The sequence below is a fragment of the Trifolium pratense genome, linkage group LG5, assembly GCF_020283565.1.
Source record: "Trifolium pratense cultivar HEN17-A07 linkage group LG5, ARS_RC_1.1, whole genome shotgun sequence".
NCBI lineage: Eukaryota > Viridiplantae > Streptophyta > Magnoliopsida > Fabales > Fabaceae > Trifolium > Trifolium pratense.
Window position 1 is genome coordinate 21,592,986 of NC_060063.1, and position 26,991 is coordinate 21,619,976.

Genomic DNA, 26,991 nt, shown 5'->3' on the forward strand with positions numbered 1-26,991 from the left:
AGTAACAAGCTCAACAATAGAATCAGAGATGGACTTATCAGATGGAGCCATATGATCATTCACAACTACATATGGTTGTACAGTAGCATCAACAGTATTATCAGAGTTTGACATGATGATCTGATTGAAATAAAATAGTTTTTTATTGAATTGAACTTCAAACAAAGCACAATCAGTGGGACAGTGGGTGAAAGAGAGTTGATTGCATGTCATGACACGGTTATGGCAATTTTGATATGATTGCCCGGAATTAGCGTGCATCACTAGTGGGAGTGAAGTGAAAAATGTGGTTGCACGCTCAAAACTCCTTAACTGCTACAATTCCTTATGCAGGCAAATTCCTAATTTTCCCCTTAGCCTTTCAAACTCAACAACATCCAATGCTTTACTGAATATGTCAGCCACCTGTTCTTCAAAAGCAACATGATCAAGCTTCACAATATTTTCTTCAACTAAATCCCTGATAAATGGGACTTTGTTGACACGGGCAGGTTCTGATTTAGGATCAGTAGATTCATTGTTAGAACCTGAAACTTCATCAAATACAATATCATATGACTGTTGAATGGATGATTCAACATCTGCTGTTTTGGTTGATGTTGCATCATCAACTACCACATTCATTGATTCCTCGGTAACTTTAGTTCTAGAGTTATAAACTCTGTAAGCTCTGTTGTTTGTGGAGTATCCAAGAAAAATACCTTCTGATGCACAGGAATCAAAGAATTTTGCATTCTCAAATTCTTTGCCACGATCACTTCTTATTCTTACAATCACAACCTCTTTTTCTGTTTGAAGTTGTAAGCATAAGTTTCTAAAAGTTTCAAAGTTGTCTGATTTTTCTCTAAGGAAATCTATCCAAGTGAATCTAGAAAAATCATCTTCCAAAGCAAAAGCATACCTTTTACCATCAAGACATTCAGTCTGCATAAGTCCCATTAGGTCCATGTGTAGTAGTTCAAGTGTTCTGGTGGCGGTCTGATGATGGAGCCTCGGGTGCGCCACCTTGGTTTGCTTCCCTATCTGACATTCTCCACATATTGTTCCTTCTTCTATCTTCAGCTTAGGAAGTCCTCTGATTGCTTCTTCTGCTATAGTCTTCTTCAAACCTCTAAGATGTAAGTGACCAATTTCTTGATGCCACGGCTTCACTTTATCCTCTTTGCTTAAGAGACAAGTGGACAAGTGGTTTTCTTCTTCTTCAGAGACCCATAAGTAGCAGTTGTCCTTTGACATCACACCCTTCATCAAGAGTCTTCCTTCTTCATTTGTAACAAGACATTCTGACTTTGTGAAGTTTACTTTCATGCCTTGATCACACAACTGGCTAATGCTGATTAGATTAGTTGTAAGGCCTTTCACCAATAGAACATTATCTAGATTTGGCAATCCATTGTTGATTAGATTCCCAATTCCTTTTATCTCTCCCTTAGCTCCATCACCAAAGGTTACATAACTTGTGGCATAGGATTTTAAGTTGGCAAGATATCCTTCCACTCCAGTCATGTGTCTTGAACATCCACTGTCAAAGTACCAATCTTGTCTAGATGATGCTCGTAGTGATGTGTGAGCTATCAGACATACATCATTCTCCTTTTCTTTCCACTCTTTCTTAGTCTTCACATTTTCTGGCTTTGGTGCAGGTGACCGGAAATTCTTTGGGTAACCATACAATTTATAGCAATAAGGCCTTATGTGCCCTTTCCTACCACAATAGTGACATCTCCAGTTCCTTCTCCTAGATTTAGGTCTTGACCAATTATTCCGATGTGGAGGAGGATGTTGAGGCATCGATCCAGTCTGTGCAGGAGGCTTAGGTTTGGGTTTTAACCAAGTGTCGGTTCCCTGGTGTGTGGGAGGATGTGGTGGTAAAAAGCCAGCACTGACAGGAAAAGTCTTCTCGATGGGAGTACTGATTGTAGCTTTGTTGTATCCCATTTGTTGATCAACAATGTCATAGTCAAAGCCAATTGGTTTCTTTCCCGCACTTTGTTTCAATAGCATTGCTTGAAATTTTTCTTCTCCTGATCCATAAACTCTGACTTGTCTTCTAGCATGCTCCAAGTCGACATTTAGTTTTTCAATCTCTTTGTTGAGAGCATCAATTTTTGAAAGATGGTCATTCTTCTCAGCCTGTAGTTGACAATTCGCCTTCTTTTGTTTTTCCAATGCTTTGCAGAATTCATTGCTCCTGATGAATAAATCCTTATAGGTAGCCAGTAATTCTTCATAGGATGTTTCATCACATGATTCAGCATCAGACTCACACACACCTATCAGCGCATTGACATGTTTTGCTGATCCACTTTTAGTTTCCTCCTCTGAGTCATCCTCATCTGACCAAGTGATAGCAAGACTTTTCTTTTGTCTCTTCAGAAAGGTAGGACATTCAGCTTTGATGTGTCGATATCCTTCACATTCATGACACTGGACCCCTTCTGACTGACTGGTTTTCTCATCACTTTTAGCCCTTCTTTGATCATTGGTCTGTTTGTTGATGTCGAGCTTGATGCTTGGCACATTGAACTTAGACTTTTTGTCCATTCTTTTCATGATTCTGTTGAATTGTCTTCCTAGCAAGACCATTGCTTCTGACAAACTTTCATCACTCTCCAGATCTGATTCTTCATCTTCTCCAGTGTTGGAGGCAAAAGCTAAACTTTTATTTTTCTTTTCTTTTCTTTGATTCATGCCTAGCTCATAGGTTTGAAGTGAACCTATTAGCTCATCCACTTGAATATTGGCCAGATCCTGAGATTCTTCTATTGCTGTCACTTTCATGTCAAACCTCTTAGGTAGAGATCTGAGAATTTTGCTCACAAGCTTCTCATCTGATATGGGTTCTCCTAAGGCATCAAATGAGTTTGCAAATTCTAAAATATTCATGTGAAAATCATGAATGGTCTCTTCTTCATTCATACTTAGATTTTCAAAGTTTGTGCGAAGCATGTGAAGTTTAGACAACTTTACCTTGTTGGTTCCTTCATGTGCTTTCCTAAGTATTTCCCACGCATGTTTGGCCACAGTACATCGTTTGACAAGTCTGAACATGTTGATGTCCACACCATTGAAGATGGCATTTAAAGCTTTTGAGTTTCCCAGAGCTAAGTCATCCTCGTCTTTAGAATAGTCTTTTGTAGGCTTGATTTCATCGGTTTTCTTTCCATCCTTATCTATGACAACTGGGGGTTCCCAGCCATTTTCTACAGCTTTCCATGTTCTGCTATCAATGGATTTAAGAAAAGCCATCATCCTAGCTTTCCAGTAGTCATAGTTCTCAGGCCCAGTCAGCAATGGTGGTTTAGAAACCGTTCCTCCTTCCTTGTCCATCTCACCAGAAATTTCCTTCCCTGGAGCTCACCCTGAATTTCGAGCAGGGTGCCTTCTCTGATGCCAATTGAAATTCTGGCACACTAGTAACACGATGTTGAACACGATGCTCCAACACTGTATGTTTGATCCGATAATCCAACACTGTGTTCAACACTGAACTAGACGAACAATAAGGAAAAATAAAATGCACGAAACAAAATAACACAGTTATTTGTTAACCCAGTTCAGCATAACAGCTTACTCTGGGGGATACCAATCCAGGAGTGAATCCACTATGATAGTATTAGTTCAAAGCCCTCAATAAACGCCCCGTTTATGACTTCTCACCTAATCACCACTCGTGCTATATTCTACCTAAGTCACACCTAGGTATGAGAACCTCCGCTCAACTCCTCTTAATCACAGCCACTGTGATCGTACACGTTACAGTTTACAGATGAAGACACACTTCTTAAAACATCCACCAATTTCGTACTTCAAAGCTTAGGAATGGTTCATACACACTATCTCCTTGCTTAGAAGCTCTGGAGATATTACAACACAGTAACACACAGTCCTTAATCTTGCATCAAGGTACTACAAGAAGAGGAACACAATTAACAACACTAAAACCCTAAACACACGCTTTGTAAAACTCAATTACGGCTTCAGTGAGTTGCACAAGGGTTCAGTCTTCCTTTATATAGCACGAGCTAGGTCTTGAATTGGGCTTTAAAAACGCAGCAGGTCCAGAAGTTACTTCAAGGAATATTCTTGTATCAAATGTTTTGTTTCCTAAAATAGTTGATTTGTTTAGAAACAAAACTAGGTCATGGCCGCCTTCTAGAACATCAGGAAAGGCGCTACTTAGTGCACAATACTTCAGGTCAAAGCAACCTTGTAGAAGAAAAATATATTTTCCACAAATATATTTTCACCAAATATTTATTCCTTCCATAAATATATTTATTGTCCATAAATATATTTTCAGTAGCAATCTCCTTGAATATATTTTCAATAATAATCTCCTTGAACTATAAAGATTTATTTGAAATAAATCTTTTATATTTTCTACAACAATCTTCACAAAATATATTTTAGAATCAAATCTTTTATCTCTTAATATTGAGGAACAAATAACACATAAATCGCTTACTGAATATTCTGGAAACACCTGTGTGTTGGCACACAAATTAAAAGGCGTGGATTAATTCTTCAATCAAATCTTTCAAAGATCTTACGCAAAAATATATCATTCGCGAAAACAGAGCGCACTGGATGTGGTATCCAATGTTGAAGCATGAATGTTGTATCCAATGTTGAAGCATTCTATCCAACATCTTGCTTGAATATTTGTTTTAGCAAAATGAGGCCAACATAAAACACCAACAATTATTATATTTAATTTAATAGGTGCGATTAAATATACACAATGCCACCAAGAGAAGCATTTCGTACAAAAAGATTAGAGCGTGCTCCAAGTGATGATATTGGATGGCACTTTGGAACACCGATACCTGGAAATAGTAACAATGTTCATTGTGAACTTTGCAGAGAAATAATAAGAGGTGGCATTACGAGATTGAAGCAACATATAGCACATATGCCAGGACAGGTCAAACCTTGTCCTAGATTGAACAGAATAGTTAGGGAAGGTATGATGAAACTTCTAGTTGATGCAAAAGCGAAGAGAAACGATTCTAAAAGAAGGAAAGAAGAATTTGAAGAACATTTAAGGGGAGATGTTGTTGAAGTAGATGATGTGGATCATTCTAGTGATGATCAATTAAGGTTTGCTACACAAGAGAGTCTCAGATCACATCATGAATGGGAAAATAGGCAAAAATTCAGACATGAAACAGGAGGATATAAAAATGTTTATGACCAAGGTGGAAGTTCTCGTGCAAGTGTTAGCGGAGGTGAAAGACCAGAAGATCTAACTTTTTCTTTGAGGTCTACCAACGTTGATCTTGTCAGGACCAAAAGCATGAGGCAACCTAAAGTCAATAAGGGCATGCTAAACACATGGAGGAAGAAGCTTGGAGCGGTCGTAAGCAAATTTATAATTTATGAGCGTTTGCCTATGAATTTATCTAATTCTCCCTGGTTGCATAATTTGATTTATATAGCCTCTGAGGTGGGAAAAGCTAAATTCCCAACTCCTTATGAAATCTCAAATGTGTATTTAGAGGCTGAATATGAAGAAATGAAGCAATGGATAACTAGTATGAAAAAAACTTGGAAACAAAAAGGGGGCAACAATAATGTGTGATGGTTGGACAGACGGTGTCAACAATTCTCATATTATGAATTTTTTAGTGTATTGTGAAAAAGGAACAGTGTTTTGGAAATCAGTTGATGCTTCCGATGTTGATAGTAGAAACACAGAGTACTACTTTCAATTATTGGATAAAGTTGTGGATGAAATTGGCGAAGAATGTGTTGTTCAGGTGGTTACAGACAATGAAGCTGCACTAAAAGCAGCCGGTCACAAACTAATGGAAAAGAGGCCACATTTGTATTGGTCTTCTTGTGCGGCTCATTGTTTAGATCTTTGCTTAGAGGATATAGGGAAGAAAAAAAATATACAAAAGTTATTAAATGAAGCAAAGTTGGTGACAACATTCATCTACAACCATACATATATTGTGAGTCTCATGAAAAAATATACTGGAGGTAGAGAGATTGTTCGTCCTGGTGTAACCCGATTTGCAACACAATTTCCACAACTTCAATCAATTGTGAATCAGAAGGAAGGTCTGGAAAACATGTTTCATTCGGAAGAGTTTAGAAAAACAAAATATGGCAAAGAGAAGAATGGGCCAGGATATGAAGTAAGGAAAATTGTTTTGAGCAAGGAGTTTTGGAGTAAAGCCAAAGATATATTGAAGGTGTACGAGCCTATTGTTCAAGTTTTAAGACTAGTTGATGGTGACGAGAAACCAACAATGGGTTTCCTATATGAAGCCATTGATCGAGCAAAACAGACAATTCAACAAAATTCTCGTTATCATTCCACCTATAATGATATAATTGACAAGCGTTGGAAATTCATGCATTCTGATCTTCATTCTGCTGGTATGTCTATATTTTAATTTTAATTTCTTCATATAATTTTAAAATATGTTTCTTCATGTCATGTAATTTTTTCATGCATTGTGATTATATTTTTTTAATTAGGTTATTTTCTTAATCCACAATTTCAATATGGAGTTGAACATGGAGATGATGTCTATAAGGAAACATTTGAAGGGACGGCTAGAGTGATAACGAAATTAGTAAGAAGTATAGATGATCAAATCAAAGCTCTGAATCAGGTTAGTAATAAATGAAATATTTTAATCTGATAAATTATTTGTTATAAAAAATATGTTTACATATTAATGTATTTTGTTATGTTATTTAGTTGACTCTTTACAAAGAAAAGAGTGATTCATTTGGTACACGTCTGGCTCAAGATTCTTGGTCAAAGATGAGGGCAGGTAAAATACTAATCCATTTTTTATAAGTTTCGCAAAATTAACTTTGTTTTTTAATATATAATTATAACCAATAATTTGCTTTTTTTATTGTTTATTTACATAGATTCTTGGTGGGGGTATTACGGTACATGTGCTCCTGAACTTCAACTTGTAGCTATAAAAGTTGTTAGTCAAACAACTTCTGCTACAAATTGCGAGAGAAATTGGAGTACATTTAGTTATATTCACACAAAGACGAGGAATAGATTGAAGTATAGAAAGTTACATAAACTTGTCTTCACACATTACAACATGAAGCTGAAAATGAGACAAGAAATGAGGAGAAGTAAAGAAGAAATAGAAACATGTTTTGATCCTATAAATCTTAACTATATAATTCAAGAAGATCATTTATCTGAATGGATAGAAGAGAGAGAAAATCCATTATTGGATGGAGTTCAAAATGCAGAATGGTTGCATATAGAAGATACAGATGATGAGATTGTGGAAGTTGATGATGATAACAATGGATCAAATGATGGTGATGATGGTGGTTTAAGTCCACCAAGCGGTAACAGTGGTAATGGGGGTGGTAATGAAGAAGTTGGCGAAGGTGGTGGTGGTGGTGGTGGTGATGATGAAGAAGATGCACTAGTAGACCATGATCCATACGGTGAAACACCACCTATTTATAGGCGTTATAGAAATTTGACTGATATGGATCGTTCTGATGGTTCACTACTTAACAGTGGAGGAGATGTGTCACATTCTAGATCAAGAAGAGGTAAAAGGAAACAAAATGTTCCACTTGAAGATTCTTCTTCTTCTAGTATTGCTCAAAGTTTTAGTGACTTTGGGATTGGTGATTCTTCTCAAAATAGTCAACAATCTTATCCGCCTATTTATCAATATCCTTATTTCAACTCATATAACCAATATACAAGTGATCAAGCTCCTTCCAACTACCAACAAGCAATGAATTACCAAGATCCTTATTATGAACAATCAAGTGGTGGATTTTTTGGTTATGTCTTTGGGCAAGGAACTACACAAGATGATAGCCAGAGTGAAAGTACAAGTAATGCTCCTCCACGTCATTCCACCATGTGGTAAAAAGTATCATGTAAGTTATATTTTAAAAAATTTAAATTTATATTCAGTTAATTTTTATGATGGGAAATATAAATACTCTTGAGTTATTAAGATATTTGATTATTATTTTTTTTTTTTTTTTGCAGCGAAGACCATATATTTATATGGAGACAAATATGATGTTGCTTTTCAAAGTCAAAATTGCAACTTAATGCATTTATCTATTTGTGATGTATTAATTGTAGTAGTATTTGCATAAACAATTATGAATGTTATTTATGTTAATGTTTCTTCCATTCGAGTCAAGGTTATATTATTCATAAATAAGACACAATGTCTTAAAAATAAATTAAAATTGATATAGAATTATAAGTAAAAGATATATAAGGAATTACAATCATTATAGTATTTTTTTGTGTTTGTGCGGATAAAAAATTATTTCACGCTGCAACGGCCGCAATTGCATCGCAGTGTCTGCATTAGCCGCAATCGCAACACCTGCAACCACATCCATGACCGCAACCGCAATTTAAAACCTTGGTCAAGACCTTTGACCACTCGAAAACGGGATTAACAAGTAATCTCCAACACAACTTAGCTAGTAAAGATAAGTTGAATAGCTTTAGATTTTTGACTCCCAAACTACCTTCACTTTTGCTCTAATAGTCCTATTGACCAAACTTAAGAATTATCTATAAAATATTATGGACAAATTTTTTATTTTTTTAAATTTTGAGAACCGAATAGAAAAAAAGTGATATTAAAGAGATTAAACTAAAAGTTGGCTTTTTCTATCATGAAAGAGTGAAGAAAGTGGTGAATGGTGCACAAGTTTCGAATAATACTATAACGAATACGAATTTTACAAAATCCACCGTTGGATTGAAATATTATATCATATAGATCATCTATAATTTTTTTTAGAGATTTGAAAATCATTTGATATGTTATTGAGACCCATCAAAATTAACGGTATTCAATTAAAACTTATAAACCGTTAATCTTGACGGGTCTTAATAACATATCAAATGATTTTCAATTTTTCTAAAAAAATTATGGATGATCTATATGATATAATCTTTCAATCCAACGGTGAATTTTGTAAAATTCGTATTTATTATAGTGTTATTGTAAACTTGTGCACCATGCATTACTTCCTTCACTCTTTCATGTTAGAATTGGCCCTAAAAGTTTACTGAAAAAGTTTTGCAAACAACTATTCTTAGAACACTTGTTAAGTAATCAAAAGGCGCCTAAAAAAATTAAAAAGGGAAATAAAAAAATATATTATCTTCAAAAATAAAAAATTTAAACTTTTAAGATATTATTAGCATTTACCTAATATTTTTAAGTGTTTAAAAATTTATAGGAGTCAATTATATTTAATTGTTATTTTTGTCGTCTTGTGCGCTGTCAAATATATTTAATTGTTATTTTTGTCGTCTTGTGCGCTGTCTATTTTGTGCTACGTTGCCTACTTGTATCAATAAAAAAAAGGAGAATGTTAACTTGTGCCCTTAAGGCACATGTTAAGGAAGTAAAAATAGAAATTATTAAATGCTAATTTGTGCATTTTGACTTTTGAAGCATTAAATTTTTTGTATCATTAAATGTTGAATTTCTATTTTGGTATATCTTATCATGTGCCCTTAGGGCACATGTTAACAAGACCCTAAAAAAAATTATCTTTCCTATATGTATGTAAAAAAAAAATATCTTCCTTTTGAAGTTTTGATGATTGTTGTGGTATAATTTTATTTTATTGTTTACATGATACAATATACATATATATATATATATAAATTGCATATAAATAATAACTTATTTTTAATACCAACAATATAGTTTTGGATCGCATGAATTATATGTTTTGACAGCCTATTGTTTTATGAACTCAATTTGGATTGATTGTTAATAGTTGATAGAACTAAGTTAAGTATTGTGGTTTGGTTTGGTTCGATTTTCTGAAATGAAAACCGCAAACCAAACCAAACCGTGCGGTTTAGAAAAAACATGATACATGCGGTTAAAATTAAATGCGGTTTTTTGCACTTTCGATTTGGATTGGTTCGGATACGATCACCCCTACCACCATCTCATCATCTTCACCGACCACAACACCACCACTTTCACCATCTTCATCATTCACCAAGCACAGCATCAGTACCACCGCCACCACTTCTCCATGCCTCAATCCAAACCTGTCACTAACGACACGATTCCGGTAATTACGAATCTATTCAACGACGACGCCGTGGTTACGAAAATTCTTTCAACCAGAAGCCGATTGTTCACAACATAGATATCTATGGCGTGCGACCGACGTGGTGGTGGAAACAACCTTTGTGATTACTATATGTTGTCTAAAAAATGATGTCAATTTATAATTTCTCTAACATGTGCAAGATAATTGATCATATGCTATGCTGAAAGGACTAGGATAGTTGCTGTATCCATCCAATGAGAGAATCCTTTGGGTAGCTGTCAGAATGATCTGGCATTACAATATGTTCTGACACCAATGATTCATTTCTGAGTGAATGAATTCGTGTGTGTATCAATCATCAAGCTTTTTATTTTATTTTTTGGAAAATTATCATCATGCTTTTTAGAAATTCACAGTTCATTAGTACTATTTGTACAGTTGTTCTACAAACAAAAGGTTGAGGGATCCAGCTCAGCTTGGCTGCCATCCACCTTCCTTCTTCAATCCCATGTTTTAAAGGATTTTTACTTTAAAATTTTGTTAACTTCTATTCTAAGAATATATGTTAAATAATTTTTTAAAAAATATTAAACAGTGTTTTAGAAGTACTGATTAGAAATATTAATAAAAATTATCAAAAAAAAATTATTAATAAAAAAATTATTAAATTCTTTATAAAATTAGGTTTCTTAGTCCTGGTAATTTTGAAGTCTACAGAGACTCAGAGAGACTAAAAGCACAATTTTAAAGATAAAGACTTCTCTAGTTGTCAAAGCTTTCTCTTTCCCTTGATTATTGTTCCCTTGATTAAGAATTAAAAATAGGCTGAACAATTGTCTTCTTCCTCTTTACGTCTAATCTTAATAAAAAATCCACAAATGTGACAGCACACAATCCTAGCTTAAAATATCCACCACACTACTTGTATAATATGAACCTATTCACATCCTCATTTTATACATGAAAATAAAGTGATTATTGCTACAAATGTATGCAAATGCAAGCACAAAAAATAACGTGAATATTTTACTTAGAATACACCATAAAATTTGTTTCTGAACTGTATTCACTCAATTAAAATACTGACTCGGTAAATTAATTACCAATACAAACTAGGACTCAATAAAAAATAGGACTCGAAAGCCGCTTCAAAGAAAACCCTCCCCCCATGGTCACACACAAAACGGGTCCTTGCTGCTGCAACATACTTTTTCTTCTGTAAATATATTTCTTGTAGAAGATATGATGGCCACATTATGCTGCTAACTGAACCCACCACCCCCATTCTTATTTGGACATGGCAGTTTAGACTGACCCACCCCAGCACTTCATTAGACACTAGACCGGACCGGACTGACACCAGACACCATGAAGTACATGGATCGACCCCTCACCCCAACCCCACCCCAACCCACCCGGACTCAACCCCAACTGTCACCCTAAATCAACCCTGCTCCATCCAACCAAGTTCCTACAGTTATTGAGAGCAATTGGTTTAGAGAACATAGGAATAAAATGAAGTTGGATATGTAAACTACGATTATAACCCCAACCAAGGCATATTACTCACTGAAGAGAAGTCTTCAACTGAAGTTGAATCCACCAGATGGGACCGAAAGGTCATTGCTTCCAAAATTAAAACCAGGTTGAGAACCATCGCCTGATGGTAGTGTCTCGTCTTCATCCTCCAACCAATATGTCTCGAGAATTTTAACAGCCTTCTCATAAATCTCATTGTTGTCATGACTCTGCAAGTTTTCAATCTTTTCCAATCCCTCAGCATCATCTATCATCTGAGCATATAAGTTGACATCTCCTGTGTTACCAAGACTTTTCTCCACTTCTCCAACCTTCAGTATATTCTCAAGACCTTCTAAACAGACAGTAACAATTCTTGGATCAGGGCAAATAAGCAAATCACATAGAGGCTTAATGCAACCCTGGCTCACCAAGTACCTTGTAACAACAACATTTGGCAAGTTAATACATAAACTCTAAATGTTGCAAGCATGAAGCAGAGCTAGAAGATAATAAAAATTCACTTCACATACTTGATTTGCTCGTGGGTACCACCAGATGTAGCATTAGAGAGTGCCCAAGCAGCTTCTTTTTTAATGTCAAACTCGGCATTTTGAAGAAGATTGACGATGGGACCAATCAAACCAGCTTCAATAACAGCCTACATCATACATAGAAGGTAGAGTTCAGAGTGCATCATTAGTAAATAAGCCAACAAAAGCCACATGTTTTGCAGTAAAACGCAAAATAATCTCAAGACCCGAAACAGAAAACATAAAGTCAATGTTATCCATCAAGTAACACATTACATTCCGTTCAGTGATGTATTTTCAATAAAATGGAGAAAAAAGGGCTTACAATTACCCAACAGTCAAATTATTACTCTACGAGACAACACAAAGCGAAATAACATTAGCACAGTTTCAATCTCTGGTGATTAAAAAGGGAAAATGAATGTAAATGTTGGTGTGTTGTGAATAAATATTATTCTCTAAATCTTCTCTAATTGGTGTAACCTAAGAACTAAATATATCTACAAGACTCCAATGGTTATTGGACAACACATCAAAGCTAAACAGCATGTAGTTCCCCATATGGAAGGACCAAGACCAAAGCAACATTAACATCTAACAACAGGCAATGAAACTTGGAACACTATGAATTATCAACTTCATAAGGTCAATAACTACACTGGAAAATTTAAATTATATTCAAATGATACCCACACATCAAACTTGAAGAAAAAGATAAACAATAAAGAAATTAACACTACACTTTATTATACATGATTTTTAACATCAATCAATTGATTATTAAAAGGATGAGATTTACTAGCTTACCTGTATCTGCTCTCTGTTTCCAGCTGTAATGTTTGATATAGTCCAGCAAGCTTCCTTCTTAATGCTTTTCTTATGATTATGGGTCAACAGGCTCAAAAGGCATGGGAGTGACCCATGGTTGATAATGGCCTGGCAAAAATAGTCCCACCAAAATCAGATAATTCTGACAAGTGACAAATGAATAAAAGACAAGGGGCAAGAAGATACTAGATTCAAGGTAATAAATAATAATGATTCACCAACAATGATTATCAAATATAGCTCTACAATCTTCGCAGTGACCAAGATTCCCTCACCCCTCAAAAAAACAAAATTGATACCTAGGCTAATTATCCTAAAATTGTCAATCAAGCTTCAACGACATACAAGCTTTAATTATGTTTTCTCATAAGCAAAATTTACCTATCATTAATTCCAGGTTATACTATTTAAAACTTTAAGTTGTTTTAAAATATGTTTAACACAACACTAATTCAGTACATAACTCAATAAAAGTTAATTTTATTAGAAATAATTAGGTAGCAACTAATCATTACAACAATTCACAAGCCATTATGACATTACCTGAGTCTGATTATCATCTCCAGTTACAATATTTCCCACCGTGCGAAGTGCCGGGATAAGCACTGAAGGAGATGGGTGCCTTCAAAACATAAAGGTATATTTAGAGCCAAAACAATCAATAATTGCAACAAAATATTGGTCGACATAATAAAAGAATTGGTACTCACAGAAGGAGATGAATCAGTCTTCCACATACACCGGCATCAATCACCGCTTGAATTTTGTCATTTGTTCCATCAGAAAGATATGAGAGCGCCCAGCATGCGTCTGTCAAGACTTCTTCATCATTGGAAAAAACCAAACGCTCAAGAGCAGGAAGCGCTGGCCTCACCTGTTCATCAATGATCCATTATTAATACACATAAAAGGTCCTCTTGCAGGATCAGGTTTATTATAAAAAAAAACACAGCAACTACCTGGTCAAATGGAGGTTGTGGCTTGCCCCTGCAAAAGTTTGACAGGGTCCAAGTAGCATTTCTCAGCATTGAAAGCTTTGCCTGCTCATTCAACTGGGATAACAGCGGGATCAGGGCACCATGACTGAGAACAAGATCACGGCACCTAGGGGAGTCACCAGCAACATTTCCCAATGCCCACACAGCCTACAAATTTCAAAGTTTTAATAACCAGGATAGTTCCGCAAAAAATCATAAAAAAAGTACAAATGCATGTTATGCTATTGCTAATGCTATCAAATAGCACTAATCAATATACCTGCTCACGAACATCGTCACTAGGAGAACTTAGTAGCTTGACAAAGATTGGCACTGCCCCATGATCAATTACCACCTTAGTGTTATCAGAAGTTCCAGATGCTATGTTTGTGAGAGCCCAAGCAGCCTCAAACTAAACAAAAAACATGTCATATAAACAACCAACCAAAACAACAAATTCCAACTACACTATATATATATATATACACTTTCAAAAGGGAAAAACAAAAGACAAGATTTCAAACCTGAAGTTGAGGAAAATCCTCCCTAACTAGAAACTCAACAAAACGAGGAACAACACCAGATTGAATAACTTCCTCGATCGGAGGGCTACGTTCTACAAATCCAAAATCAATACTTTAACAGTTAGAATCACATCAACATCAACATAGCAATGCACTTAAAAACATTAAACAGAATCAAAAGTTACCAATGGAAAGCAGCTTCCGAAATTGCGTAGTTGCTTCCAGTTGTTGGGTATTATCATCCGACCAAACCCCAGCAACCATAGCAGGAAGACTCTCCAACTGCAACACCACCAACAAAAAGACAAACATCAATAAATAACCGTCAAAACCGTTGTTTAACTAACTATCACTAAACCTAACATCACAAAAACAACCCAATCAAATCAAAACGCGTAAACGGATTAAACATATTGAATCAAAACTGCATAATCAAAATCCGAAATCGGAAATTCACGATCAAACCCTAAAATAACCGCGATCGACAATTACCTTTTTCTCAACAATGGAAGCAGATTGAAGAGGAGTAGAAAACTGTTGATTTTGAAGACCTTCACGTCTTTTCTTCTGAAGACTCTCTTCACGCTTGTTTTTACGGATCTCAACCATGTTATCTTCTCTTCTCCGGCGACCTTCGTCGGCATCAACGGCAACCTTATAACGGTTGCGACGAACCTCGGTTCTAGCATTAGGTCTGAGCGACATCGTGAAAACAATTGAAAATGAAAACGATTTGGGGATTTGGGAATTTGAAAATTCAAAACCCTAATTTACGATTGAGAATTAGAAGAGAGAGATGATGGTTGGAGGAAATTTAAATAGGTGTATTTGCGTGTAAAGGTGGTTTTATGGATATGGATTATGGGTCGGGTTGACCCGAGTTCTTAAAAAGGAAGTGCGTTTAATTTGATAATAATGTGATTCGGTGTGTCGTTTCGTGTTGATTTTTTTTTTTTGTGGAACACGTGCCGACTATAAATGAAAACGGGTGGGTTATGGTTTCATGGTGATGTTTATGGACCCTTGCTTTTCAATCATCATGGTCATGATCCAATCCACTTCATGAATTTTTTTTTTTAATCAATCCACTTCATGAGCTAAATGGGGGATGTGTTCCAAAAAATATCCAATTTTTCAAACCAATGATATTTTTTTCTACTTTTTCCTAATTTTATTTTATGATGGTGATGATGAAAATAATGAAATACCTAAATTTAAACATTTCTATTTATTTTTTTATAGAAAATGTGATATGTATTTTGAGTGTCCGTTTAAGTCTGGTCATATACATTGGATGGGTATGTTTAATTTGCTATTTTTGGTGGGTTGAGTCGAAGTTTTTGACTTGGTGTTTTAAGTTGGTTCGTCTTGCCTAATCTACTAATAAAATAGGGTGGGCCGAGTTGGCCCTCAAGCATTTTATTTTGTTTTTTTTTCTCGGCCTAAAAAAAAGAAAGAGTTAAACTAAACTTTACTTGCAATGTTTTTATTCTGATCCGATTTATTTTGACCCTTACTTAGGTGATTGCATTTGTTTTGAAACTTGTTTAATGTTGTTGAATTTTTATTGATGTGTTATTTTATTGAGACTTCTTTATTTTAAAGAATGACGTGAATGTTGCGATGATGCAGCGAAGTGAAACTAAATTAATTATAACTAAATTAACCCTAACCCACCAACTTTTTAGTAAACGGGGCGGATCGGGCCTAAATGGAGCGGGCCACCCGCTTTGCCACCCTAGTGTTGTTGTACCCTAAATTTTGCCCACTCTTTTTTATTATATAGGGTTTTGTGTCGCAATTTATTTTGCATATGTGAATTAGCCAAATCGGTAGTGAGGAGAGTGTTTGACGGATTACAAGTGCAAAGTCATGGGTTCGAATCTTACTAGTGATTTTTTTTCCTTTTTTCATTTTATTTCGTTTTATTTTTTTATTATTATTATTACTGTCATTATTAAGAATAGAAAATAAAAAGGATAAGAGTCGCAGCTCAGCAGTGCGCGTGTATCTGTTCTGAAAAGGAAGTTTTCAATTTGTTCATCAAGCGTATTGAAGCACATTAAACCAAAAGGGAAAATTCTCATTCACTTGCAAATTTGCTCAATCATCATTCATTTCAAATCAATCATGATTCAATGCAAAAACTTAATTCTATTGCTATATAAACCCAAGAATTCCACGCTAAAAACACACAGAGAAAAAAGAGGAAAGATCACACTCAGAAAAGAAACTGAGAGAGAGTTGCACGCATAAACAAAAAAAACCCAAACAGAATTCCAATCCAAGATCCTAGCTTCCAAATCTTTCACTTTCATTGCCGAGAGTCAACCTTGCATCGCGGAAAAAGGCATCGGGAGGAGGAAGAAAAGGAGACGAAAAACAGCAGTAAGCTACTCTAGGATATCACTACAAGGACGGTTAGTATCACTTACTTCTCTTATTTTGTGTAGTCTGAATATGTGTTAAATGTTTCTGAAATTTCGATTGATTTTTGCTGCTTTGCTGTATGATTGATCCATGTAGAACATGTACGTGCTAGGTTGAATTTTTTTTTTTATTGTATGTTAAAAAGAGGAATTTGAATTTTGGGATTGTCTAAAAAAAAAGGGGTTTTTGACCAAAAAAAATAAAATAAAATAAAAATCAAGGTTCCCGGCGCCGCCGCCGCGCCTGATTCTGGACCGCGGTGGTCCGGCCACCAATCTCCATGTGTTCTTCATGAACACTTTGAAGAAGATGAAGATGGATAGTGAGAGTGAGAGGACCGAGAGAGAAGTTGAAGGAGAGAGAAAAAACTGGGAAAATGAATTATAATCGGTAGTTTTGTGTATTTATAGGCCCTTACCCTGTGCGACACGCACACAGTACGCAGTTATCATCCTAACCGTTTGATCGCATCAGATAGCTCACCATCACCCATCTGCGATCTCATCAGGGCTGTCTGATCAATCAGACAGCCCAGATCCCTTCCCTTTATTTTTTTGTTTGGTCCAGCGTCCTTGGGCCCTTCCCGGGTTGGGCCTGCTATGTCTGTCGCTATTTGTTTTTTTATTTTATTTATTTCTTTACCTTTTTCATTTGTTCATCTAATTTGTTTAATTTAAGTTCAAATATAGTAAAAAACGCAAAATAAAATAAATCATTTGTAATGTCAAATATGTGAATAAAATTAAATAATTTGGGTTGAAAAGGGGACCGGCGGATGTACATCCGCTCATACCTCAAACGACCGAACGCTGGCCATGCGCCTTGCCTATCGGTTGTTTGTCTTCCAAAAATAGAAATTAATAAATAAAATTTGATTGAAAAGGGGACCGGCGGATGTACATCCACTCATACCTCAAACGACCGAACGCTGGCCACGCGCCTTGCCTATCGGTTATTTTTCTTCCAAAAATAGAAATTAATAAATAAAATTGGATTAAAAGGATGTACATCCGCTCATACCTCAAATGACCGAACGCTGGCCATGCGCCTTGTCTACCGGTTGTTTGTTTTCCATAACTTAAAATCAATCTCAACTCACTCAAACTTTGCTCACTTTTTGCGCTCATACGCGCACTTCTAATTATTACTATTTTCTCAAAAAACGGGTACCATCGTTCAAGTGCAAGTTTGCTTTTTTTTTTTTCAAACAAACTTTTTTCGCTAAAACGCGACAAGTAAATTTTCACAAATAAAATCAACCAACACATAAACATTTTCTACTCAGAACTACGGGGCTTTGAGTTTCCCATCGCACCAAGAAATACGTAGGAGCAGGATTCAACATGTTGTCGAGCCCATTAATAAAAAACTAATTTTTCCCCCACTTGTAAATAATTCCGATATTTAATAAAAGTAAGCAAATAAATTAAAACACTCTTCTGACCCTAAAATTAACAAGAAGGTTCCCGTTGAGTACAATGGATGTGAGGGGTGCTAATACCTTCCCCTCACATAATCGACTCCCGAACTCGGAAATGGTTGCGATGATCATTTTTCCATTCTTTCAAGGTTTTATCGATATTTTCCTTTTCCTTTGAGAATAAATAAAGTTCGGTGGCGACTTTACTGTCTAAGCGAGTGTTTTACGCTCGTGTATTTTTCTAGCCGCTTCAAGTGTGTATGAATATTGTAAATATTTTAAGTATCAATTTTAGTTTTAATGATAAAAAAATATTTTACACAAATTTTCACTAGTGCAGAAAGGAGATACAACTACTGGCCAAACAGACTTTCCACTACTGGCCGCGGCCAGTAGTAAACACAGTCGACGTTGTAAGTATACACTTTCCACGTCGGGTCTTTTTATACCCGTCGTGGTATGTAAGGTTTCCACTGTAGTTATTATTTAAATTTATGGGAATTCCACGTCGGTTTGTACAAATACCCGTAGTGGTATGTATGAGATTCCACTACGGGTGTTTACAATATCCGTAGTGGTATGTATGGTTTCCAGTTTTTTTTTTAAGAATTTGGGATTCCACTACGGGTATTTACAAATACCCGTAGTGGTATGTATGAGATTCCACTACGGGTATTTACACATATCCGTAGTGGTATGTATGGTTTCCAGTTTTTTTTTTTTAAGAATTGAGGATTCCACTACGGGTATTTACAAATACCCGTAGTGGTATGTGTAGTTTTCACTACTGATTGTTATAAATATCAGTAGTGGTATGTTAGTTTTATTTTTTTTTTTCGTTTTTTTGTAGCTTCCTGTGCCTGCATATTAATAGTAGCTAATAACGCAAAAGAAAATTGGCATAATTCCGAATATTATTTTCCACAAGTCATTGTCAATTCCTAACAAGTTACATTCAACACATTAAAAGTCAATGCTTAACATTATCACTAATTATCTAGTCTAATTCCAAGCATACAGCCCATTAAGTTTGAACTTTACGTAGGAAATGACTAAGAAACTAAATTCAAAATCATCTAAAGCCACAAAGCACCAGCATCTTTGAGGAGAGGGAACAAGCAGAGAGCCCATTAATGTTTTCTAGCAATGATTCACAAGCATCTTCAAGCATATCTAACACCTGCATGCGAGTGCCACATGATGATGATAATAAGCATGATGATGATGATAACAAGCCGTATGCATCCTACGTACCAAAGAGTTTTGCATATTGTTAGACAAAATTATTTTCCATGAAGCATATTATCAAAAAAAGTGTCTACATAAAATTTCAAGCTACTAATTTTCCATCTTATGCGATTCTGGATGTCTAGAACCTAAACCAAACAGTTTCTAAATGTAGATAGAGTGTAAAATGAACAATTACCACAGTTACATTGCGGGCCTATTTTACTCAGAGGCATTGAAGAAGGAATTTGAATAGAACTCAGAGAATCTTGGCTGTGCGGTATGTTCTTCCGAGGATAAGATGCAATAGAGGGTGGAGCTTTCAATCTTATAACTGAATTTCCAATTGGAGCAGACGGACACCCAGTAGTATTAGCATTATTATAAGCCTGAGCATGAGAATGAGATGCCATTTTCCTTTGCTCCCTGCAACATAAAATGTTAAAAATTAGCGAGCTTCTGCATTTCACAATACGGTATCATATAATACAAACAACAGAATAGCACAAAAACATATGCAAACACCTTATCCACAAACATAATTTAAGCATATGCTTTGCATAAAAAGAGAGAGGGTTTGCATGAGCATATTCAACGAGAGAAACTCAATCGCAGAAAACATGTTTAGAATAAATATTTACCCAAGTAAGAAGTTCTGATTGGGCAATAAAAGCCTTCAACAAGGAAAAGCCTTCTGTAATGATATGTGTGTAATGAAAAAGGATAATCAATAATCTATAGTGCATAATGGCTCTGTTGTAGATGCCCTTCAATTTAAGGTTAATTTCAATATTAGTTCTAATAATTGTTGAGACTTCTTTTTTATTTTTTGTTAACTGTTGAAATTTCTTTTCTAAAATATAGCACTTTTCTAAGTTCCTGACTGGAATACAATGTTGTTTTAGTACGAGTCAACAGATAATATTTTCCAGGTTTTCCAACAAGTTTCAAAAATTGAATCATTTTTTGTCCGATTACTATGACCTATCTTTTTAATTAAAAAATAAAAATTCATTGAGAAGAGAAGGGAAGAGAAGAGAAGTGCAGAGGAGGAAAAGAAATCCTTGTAGAGATTGAGAAAAATATTTGAATAAAAAGCAGATATAGCAGCAAAGCCAGTTCTCGTTGTTGATACAAGGTCGGTAGAGGTACATAGGTTATTCAGCTCTAGTTTACATGTGTGTAATGCACACTACACCATGCATAGGATGCATTCTATATATTGCAAGACCTGATTTTTTATTTTATTGATGTTGTATGCTTACAAGTTACAAGGTTGCTAGACAAATCACAAGCCGCAAAGATTTTACCATCATACCATGCCCTCCCGATACAAAAATAAATTTATTCCGAGATAATCTAACTAGAACATGTGGTTAATACTTAGTATCAAAGACAACTACTGTTTCGTCGTAAGTTCATACAATAATTTTTTTTTCAATGCATACACATGTGGTAGCTAAGGGAAGTTATTCCTTCCAATAAAAAGGTTAGGTAGGAGAGTTTACCTTCGGAAAACTCATGGTGAAAGGAACTGAAAGAAGAGCAAGAACCCTTGAGAAATTTTTCATGGTGCCAGCCACAGGATTTCCTTCCATTCCTTCTTGCATATTACACTGAAGAACAATATAAAATTTGTTAATCTTAATTGGAAATCAAATATAACAGATATCATAAGACCACTCTTCTCATATCAATTTTAAACTATTTTTTGTCATATGAAGTGACTCGTTTTAGTGAACACAAATGAAATTAAAAAATGAAATGTACAACCAAACAAACATTTAGACAAGATCTCAGAAGGTCAAACTGCAATGATGGTTGAAAAGTTGAAAGTAATGTTTCGGGAAATGAAGTACTCACCTCTACAACTACTAAGAATGACAATGCAGTTAAAACTGGAAAAATGTATAAGGCATCTGGAGTTGAGAGATCAGCAAACCATAAAGCTCCACCATGCTTGAATGATGGCATTTTTTCAGCCATGTTGGTTATCTGCCATTGAAGAAAATAAAATAAAATTGTGAATGGATAGAAACAATATTTTAAGGCTCATCAGATCCTACAATTAGGGGAAATATCAAAGCAAAAGTCAGCTTACCGCAAGAAAAAAACTAATGAAGACAGGACCTTGAATAAAGAGTCCTTTCAATGGCGTAAATGGACTCACACCATATCTGCATCAACGAAACCAGCGAGAGAAGATAGATGAGATCTAATGAAACAAAAGATCCACGAAGTTTATTTAATACTTAAAAGAAAGGTTCCTTAGTGCCACAGACCAATTACATCATATCTCTTAAATACTAATCATCATGAATCATCATACTACAATTGTAACCAAAAGAAATGTTTAAACATCTAATTCATTTGACTATTTTTATAAAAGCCTTCAACATAACTCCAAAACAATGAAATCCGACAATAAACTTACACATAAGAAACCGAGTGCACAAACTCCTGTAAATCATCTGGGGAAAAGCCAATCTCATCCAAAAGAACATGATAATGTGTTGGCCTGCTTGTGCCCTGAGAACATATTTTGATACTAACATAAATACAAGGTTTGCAATAGAATTTCATGACAGAATGCCAGCAAAAAGGAATTCAAGTTATAAATTCACATCATTTAGTTGACACAAATAACCCTAACAAACGGTTATAACATAAATAACCATGCCTAAAATTTGAATGACTGGTTAATTCCAAAAAATTAACAATTCATATATTAAAAGAAAATTTGAACAATTTAAGAACCTCAATGACTTGGCTCAGTTCAATGTTCAGCACTTGGTTAAACTGACACCATCCCTACATTCATAAGCAGAAAGAAATTCAGTTCAGTAGCACAACAGAACAGTCACAAACACCATCAAAATCAACACTGTTTGCATGATACTGAACGAGCACTATAGTAATGCAGCCAGAGTCAAAATAGCAGCAAACAAGACATATTACCCTATGATGGACACTAGTAAGTAAGACCTTAGTTTGAGAGATGGATTTCATTATATGGATTTCATTATATCTTTCTCATTCACACAATTTACCTAGAGCTACTCGACTCTTCCAAGGTAAACAACTGTCCTCACTATTCCCAATTTGCACAGGGGATGGTACTTGGAATCAAATGTCACAGCACTTCAAAGTTTGATATTTTGAATCATAACAAAAGTACAGTACATTTAAACAAACAAGAGAAGAGCATAATTCAAAAGCTATTTCCAACATTTAACTGACTCTGATTGGACAATGACCAGTACTAAGTCTATAAATGCATGTTAATTTCAAGTTAATTAATTTCATAGTTTACTAAAGAGGAATAGAAATTGTTACCAATTGAGGCCATGTATCAATAGCACACGCTTCAACCCTGTTCAACAAACGCTCATATGGACCATGCTGCAATTCACAACCATTATAAAATACCTAGTCAAAATCAATAAACCCAAAATTAAAAACAAAAATATTCAACTTCAATTTCAAAAATCTAAAAAATTAATACATCAATAAAAATCCAATATTACACTATAGATCTAACTACAACAAATCATAAACCAAAAAATGAAAAAAAAAATTAAAAATTACAATCATCAAAAAATTGAAATGAGATTTATTTTGATTACCAAAACTTGGACTTAGCACGAACTTCATTGGTAGCCCAAAGCTTCAAACGAAAAATCTTTGGGTGTGGATCTGATTCCGTTTGGAAAACCTCTCCCGACAACCTGGTACTGACGGCGACGGCGGCGGAGGGTGGGAGAAGGAATACGGTTTGGGGTTTCAAAGAGATCGAAGAAGACGATTTAGGGATTTAGGGTTTCAAAGAGAAGAATTTTATGTGTTTTCTGTGATTTCGGATTTAGGGATTTGGGCTTTAGGGATTTCAAAGAGTTTTATGCCATGATTTGGGATTTCGAAGTCACGATTTGGGATTTGTGGGACGAAGAAGACGAAGTCTAGCTCACTATGCGTTTCGCTGCGTTTGGATGAAAAAACGAACGCTGCGTGAATGAATTGAATGAAAAGAACAACATATAATTAATTCTCAGTTAAGGGATTCCACTACGGGTGAATACTAAATCAGTAGTGAAATTCAATTAAAACAAATTTCAACGTAATTACAACAATGCCACCGTATCTACTTTTCACTACTGATTTAAGAAAACCAGTAGTGAAATCCCTTGTCTATGAACTTTTCACTACTGGTATTCAAATATCAGTAGTGGAATCCTTTGGTTAAATGTGTTTCACTACTGGTATTCACATACCAGTAGTGGAATCCCTTATCCAAAAGTCATTTTTCTACTAGTGTTTATACATACATATATCTAATGAGAATCAATATTTTGTAGTTATTTTTAAAATGTTGTTATAACTTATAAAGTAGACATCTATGGCATAATCATGAGATCTTATTCAATATCAGCATCAATAAAACTATTTTACAGATACGTACATCAATGAATTGTTTTAACTATTTTGCAACATATTATCACTTTTATAATTGCATATTAAACTTAATAGTATGAGATTGCAAGATGACATATTGTTACAAATTTGTTTAAATAGATTTCTTTTTTTCCTCATCCACCAAAGTCTAAATTGTTTTTCATTTCATTTTTATTAAAATAAGTGATTTTTTCATATATTTAGTGTTTCTCTTCGTGATTTTGTTGTCTTGTTGTGGTGTTATTTTGTTTTTCCGTCTAAGTGTGGTGTTTGTTCAGTTCAAATTGACAGATTAGATTTGACCCAATACATATTCAATCAATGACTTTGGCATTATCAACGTTGCAAACTCGAATATATGAGTATTCTGAGAACTTTTATTGTGTCATATTTGTAGGCTTTGTCACATTTATATGCATTTTTCCATTGTATGCTATTAACGTTGATGTTGTTAGTTTGTTCGTAGATTTATCATTTTCAGTTTTTAGCTATTTTGAATTTGTATTATTCAATGTATTCTATCAATTTTAATGAATATCGTTTTTAGTAAAAAAAAAATGTCACTAGCCACTATAATAACTTAGAGCACTACTAGGAAACATCTAGAGATGCTAGGAGAAAATTAAAGGTCATTTAAAAATTCACCCTTTAAATAAAATGAAAATTGCATATAAAATAAAGAAAAGTGGACTTAATTGTTTTCTATTTAACCCAATATTGTTAGATCACAAATCAGCCTATAAATACTTTTTATCATGTAAATTTGGACTTCATCCAATTTATGTCTAATGGAATTGAGCCAATTTGGTACAACCTCTAATGGACATCGAGCTTCTTTTTCTTTGATCTTTATTGTAACACCCAACCCCTTAACGCGTATTTATTAAATATAAATAAATAAAACACTTAAGAAAATCTAGGCGTCACATGTTAATAATACAAACCACGGCATAATTTAAAAAAAATCAAATCATGCTAGCACAGCGGAATTAAAAGCGAATAATTATCATAATGTATATCATACAATGATCATAATTGTTCACACAATATCCCTAGGCTCTAGGCCATATCAACAAAGGATATTATGTTTACAACCCAAAAGATAGGATTAGCAAAGTTCAATATGCCATCACGGGCTTAATACAATTCAAACGAATAACCCGACCCGGTAAAACCTAATCAGAGCAATTCTATACAACCCATCAAAAGAGATATACAAATATATCTAAAGGAGTAGTCTAGGCTAAACTCCTCACCAAAAAGCGCTACACTAAGCACGAGCACGAACAGTCCTCTAACTCTGATCGGGATCCTCAACCTGAGAATCTGAACCCCCAACGGTCCAGCACATAACACAAAGCATGAGAGTTAGATCACAAAATCAAAATATAAGTGCAAGTAAAAGAGTACTTAAACACTTCTTCAATAATCATGCATATATCATACATTCATGCATATTCATCAACAAGCTACCATTCAATTATAAGCATATTAACACATATAATCGAATATCCAACATCAATCATCATTTATCACAATTAGCCAAGTATGTGTCACATATCACTTATCACATAAATGTACACATAACCTAATGCATTCTAATGCGTCAACTTCATGCAATGTCACCCTAGACATATCTAATGCATGTGGTACCGTTTCGTCTTTATTAGAGTATCTCACCTCTAATATTCGTCTTTATCGGATAAATATAATCCGATATCCGTCTTTATTGGAATATCCAATATACAACAACAAAATTCATGAATGCATGTATATGTTTTTCATGAATCCACCAACAATTATTTAGCATAAAGCTCGTCATTTACTATGTGGGACACTATCCAACATACGTCATTATTAAGATTAACAAAACCTTAATATTCGTCATTTACAACATCATACATGATTAACAATCGTTATAGCATCAACAAGCATCAACAATCATGTAAGAATACCATTAAACCAAGTTACAATTGCATACAAGCACTGCAAAGCATCTACAAAAATTGCAGAATCAGTCCTGTTCGCTAAGCGAACCCGTAGCGAACAGGTAGCGAACTAAGTCAGGGTAGTTCAAACTCGTGGCGAACCAGCAGCGAACAGTCAGCGAACTATTCGCTCAGCGAATCTCCGTTCGCTGTAGCGAACTAGGTCAGGGTATTACAGGTGCATGGCGAACAGGCCGCGAGCTCGTGGCGAACCATTCGCCACTTGTTCGCTGAGCGAAGGCCTGGCGAAGGCTTCCTGTCAGGACAGTTCAAACCTTGCGATTTTCATCTCAAATCACCCAAAAATCCCATTTTCATGTTATAAATCCCAAATGAGTTCATATACAAGTGTAACCAACATGTTTAAGCATAAAAGGACGGTTAGTTTTCCCGATCTACATCGTTATCATCGAAAAAGTAAGGATTTACACCATTTCATCAAAACTCTCAAGAACACTAAGTTCTTGAGTTTAATCCATCAGAAAACTCGTTTTTAGCAAATATTTCCGTTCATTAATCATGTTACAAGCATGTTAAACACAACAAGAACCTTAGGAACGAATTTCATCAAGAAAATCCATTCCTATCTAAAACGAAAATGGGGTGGAGGAAGTTCGGGTGAGGAGAAATCGACATTCTCCCCTTCCTCGGATCACCCACGATTAAGCAAACTACTCTCATACCTGGATTCGAAGAAAATACGAAGATTTGATCTTGATTCTCCTCACTTCCTTTGCCCTAGCTCCACTTGAGCTCTCTTCTCTCTCCAACCTCAAGAACAAGAACATAATGAAATGTTCCCTCTTGGACTTGGCCATATGGCCGCCCCACTCAAGCTTACTCGGCCCATTGGGCCTCAAGCCCATTGGCTTGGCCCAATTCGAGTTAACTCTTACTACTCGCCTAATAACTAAAGTACTCGATAAATAACTCTAGTTATTAACTTAATTAAAATGCCACGTCAATAAAACATTTTAACGCATAAAAACACATAAAATGAAAATTGGGTCGTTACAACTCTAC

General features: G+C 35.1%; 4 protein-coding genes across 7 annotated transcripts; 1 reads left to right on the forward strand and 3 right to left on the reverse strand.

Moving 5' to 3' along the window:
* Positions 1 to 315: 315 nt before the first annotated feature.
* Positions 316 to 3,330, reverse strand: LOC123886241. Its single transcript, XM_045935575.1, has 4 exons — positions 2,789 to 3,330; positions 1,585 to 2,680; positions 902 to 1,428; positions 316 to 814 (listed from the first exon to the last, which is right to left on the reverse strand). Exons 1-4 carry the CDS (start codon positions 3,328 to 3,330, stop codon positions 316 to 318), a joined length of 2,664 nt encoding a protein of 887 aa, XP_045791531.1.
* Positions 3,331 to 5,523: 2,193 nt separating this feature from the next.
* On the forward strand, positions 5,524 to 8,256 carry LOC123882955. The gene is made up of 5 exons (XM_045931614.1): positions 5,524 to 6,390; positions 6,493 to 6,629; positions 6,719 to 6,794; positions 6,898 to 7,896; positions 8,012 to 8,256. The coding sequence occupies exons 1-4, from the start codon at positions 5,577 to 5,579 to the stop codon at positions 7,884 to 7,886; spliced, it is 2,016 nt and encodes a 671-aa protein (XP_045787570.1). The 5' UTR covers positions 5,524 to 5,576; the 3' UTR covers positions 7,887 to 7,896; positions 8,012 to 8,256.
* A 2,742-nt stretch (positions 8,257 to 10,998) lies between these two features.
* On the reverse strand, positions 10,999 to 15,258 carry LOC123885171 (importin subunit alpha-2-like). Its single transcript, XM_045934434.1, has 11 exons — positions 14,944 to 15,258; positions 14,637 to 14,733; positions 14,452 to 14,543; positions 14,208 to 14,339; positions 13,910 to 14,095; positions 13,661 to 13,824; positions 13,494 to 13,572; positions 12,930 to 13,058; positions 12,123 to 12,250; positions 11,642 to 12,027; positions 10,999 to 11,542 (listed from the first exon to the last, which is right to left on the reverse strand). Exons 1-10 carry the CDS (start codon positions 15,154 to 15,156, stop codon positions 11,655 to 11,657), a joined length of 1,593 nt encoding a protein of 530 aa, XP_045790390.1. The 5' UTR covers positions 15,157 to 15,258; the 3' UTR covers positions 10,999 to 11,542; positions 11,642 to 11,654.
* A 3,943-nt stretch (positions 15,259 to 19,201) lies between these two features.
* LOC123885859 (mitochondrial inner membrane protein OXA1-like) lies at positions 19,202 to 23,735 on the reverse strand. Of its 4 annotated transcripts, none has more exons than XM_045935197.1 (9): positions 23,155 to 23,718; positions 22,842 to 22,957; positions 22,286 to 22,339; positions 21,963 to 22,057; positions 21,630 to 21,705; positions 21,392 to 21,523; positions 21,037 to 21,144; positions 19,728 to 19,954; positions 19,202 to 19,547 (listed from the first exon to the last, which is right to left on the reverse strand). In XM_045935197.1, exons 2-8 carry the CDS (start codon positions 22,875 to 22,877, stop codon positions 19,910 to 19,912), a joined length of 546 nt encoding a protein of 181 aa, XP_045791153.1. In that variant the 5' UTR covers positions 22,878 to 22,957; positions 23,155 to 23,718; the 3' UTR covers positions 19,202 to 19,547; positions 19,728 to 19,909. The 4 variants fall into 4 exon arrangements, with proteins under 4 accessions (XP_045791153.1, XP_045791154.1, XP_045791152.1 ...); XM_045935198.1 differs by having other exon boundaries at positions 19,202 to 19,481; positions 22,842 to 22,930; positions 23,155 to 23,717; XM_045935196.1 differs by having other exon boundaries at positions 22,842 to 22,930; positions 23,155 to 23,717.
* Between the last annotated feature and the right edge of the window lie 3,256 nt (positions 23,736 to 26,991).

What these genes read in the sequence shown, in the direction of transcription:
- LOC123886241 (XM_045935575.1), bottom strand. Translation starts at nt 3,330, where the DNA reads ATGGACAAGGAAGGAGGAACGGTTTCTAAACCACCATTGCTGACTGGG. An exon ending in GGAAAGAAAAGGAGAATGAT is followed by an intron (nt 1,429 to 1,584) that starts GTATGTCTGATA and finishes GATGGAGCTAAG; the next exon opens with GGAGAGATAAAAGGAATTGG. An exon ending in GAATGTCTTGATGGTAAAAG is followed by an intron (nt 815 to 901) that starts GTATGCTTTTGC and finishes TGAAACTTTTAG; the next exon opens with AAACTTATGCTTACAACTTC.
- LOC123885859 (XM_045935197.1), bottom strand. Translation starts at nt 22,877, where the DNA reads ATGGCCTCAATTGGTAACAATTTCTATTCCTCTTTA. An exon ending in GTGCACTCGGTTTCTTATGT is followed by an intron (nt 21,706 to 21,962) that starts GTAAGTTTATTG and finishes TCGTTGATGCAG; the next exon opens with ATATGGTGTGAGTCCATTTA. An exon ending in TCACCATGAGTTTTCCGAAG is followed by an intron (nt 19,955 to 21,036) that starts GTAAACTCTCCT and finishes TTTATGTTGCAG; the next exon opens with GGAGCAAAGGAAAATGGCAT.
- LOC123885171 (XM_045934434.1), bottom strand. Translation starts at nt 15,156, where the DNA reads ATGTCGCTCAGACCTAATGCTAGAACCGAGGTTCGTCGCAACCGTTAT. An exon ending in AGGATTTTCCTCAACTTCAG is followed by an intron (nt 14,340 to 14,451) that starts GTTTGAAATCTT and finishes TTTTTTGTTTAG; the next exon opens with TTTGAGGCTGCTTGGGCTCT. An exon ending in GTGACGATGTTCGTGAGCAG is followed by an intron (nt 14,096 to 14,207) that starts GTATATTGATTA and finishes TGAAATTTGTAG; the next exon opens with GCTGTGTGGGCATTGGGAAA.
- LOC123882955 (XM_045931614.1), top strand. Translation starts at nt 5,577, where the DNA reads ATGTGTGATGGTTGGACAGACGGTGTCAACAATTCTCATATTATGAAT. An exon ending in TTCTGATCTTCATTCTGCTG is followed by an intron (nt 6,391 to 6,492) that starts GTATGTCTATAT and finishes TTTTTTAATTAG; the next exon opens with GTTATTTTCTTAATCCACAA. An exon ending in TTGGTCAAAGATGAGGGCAG is followed by an intron (nt 6,795 to 6,897) that starts GTAAAATACTAA and finishes TTATTTACATAG; the next exon opens with ATTCTTGGTGGGGGTATTAC.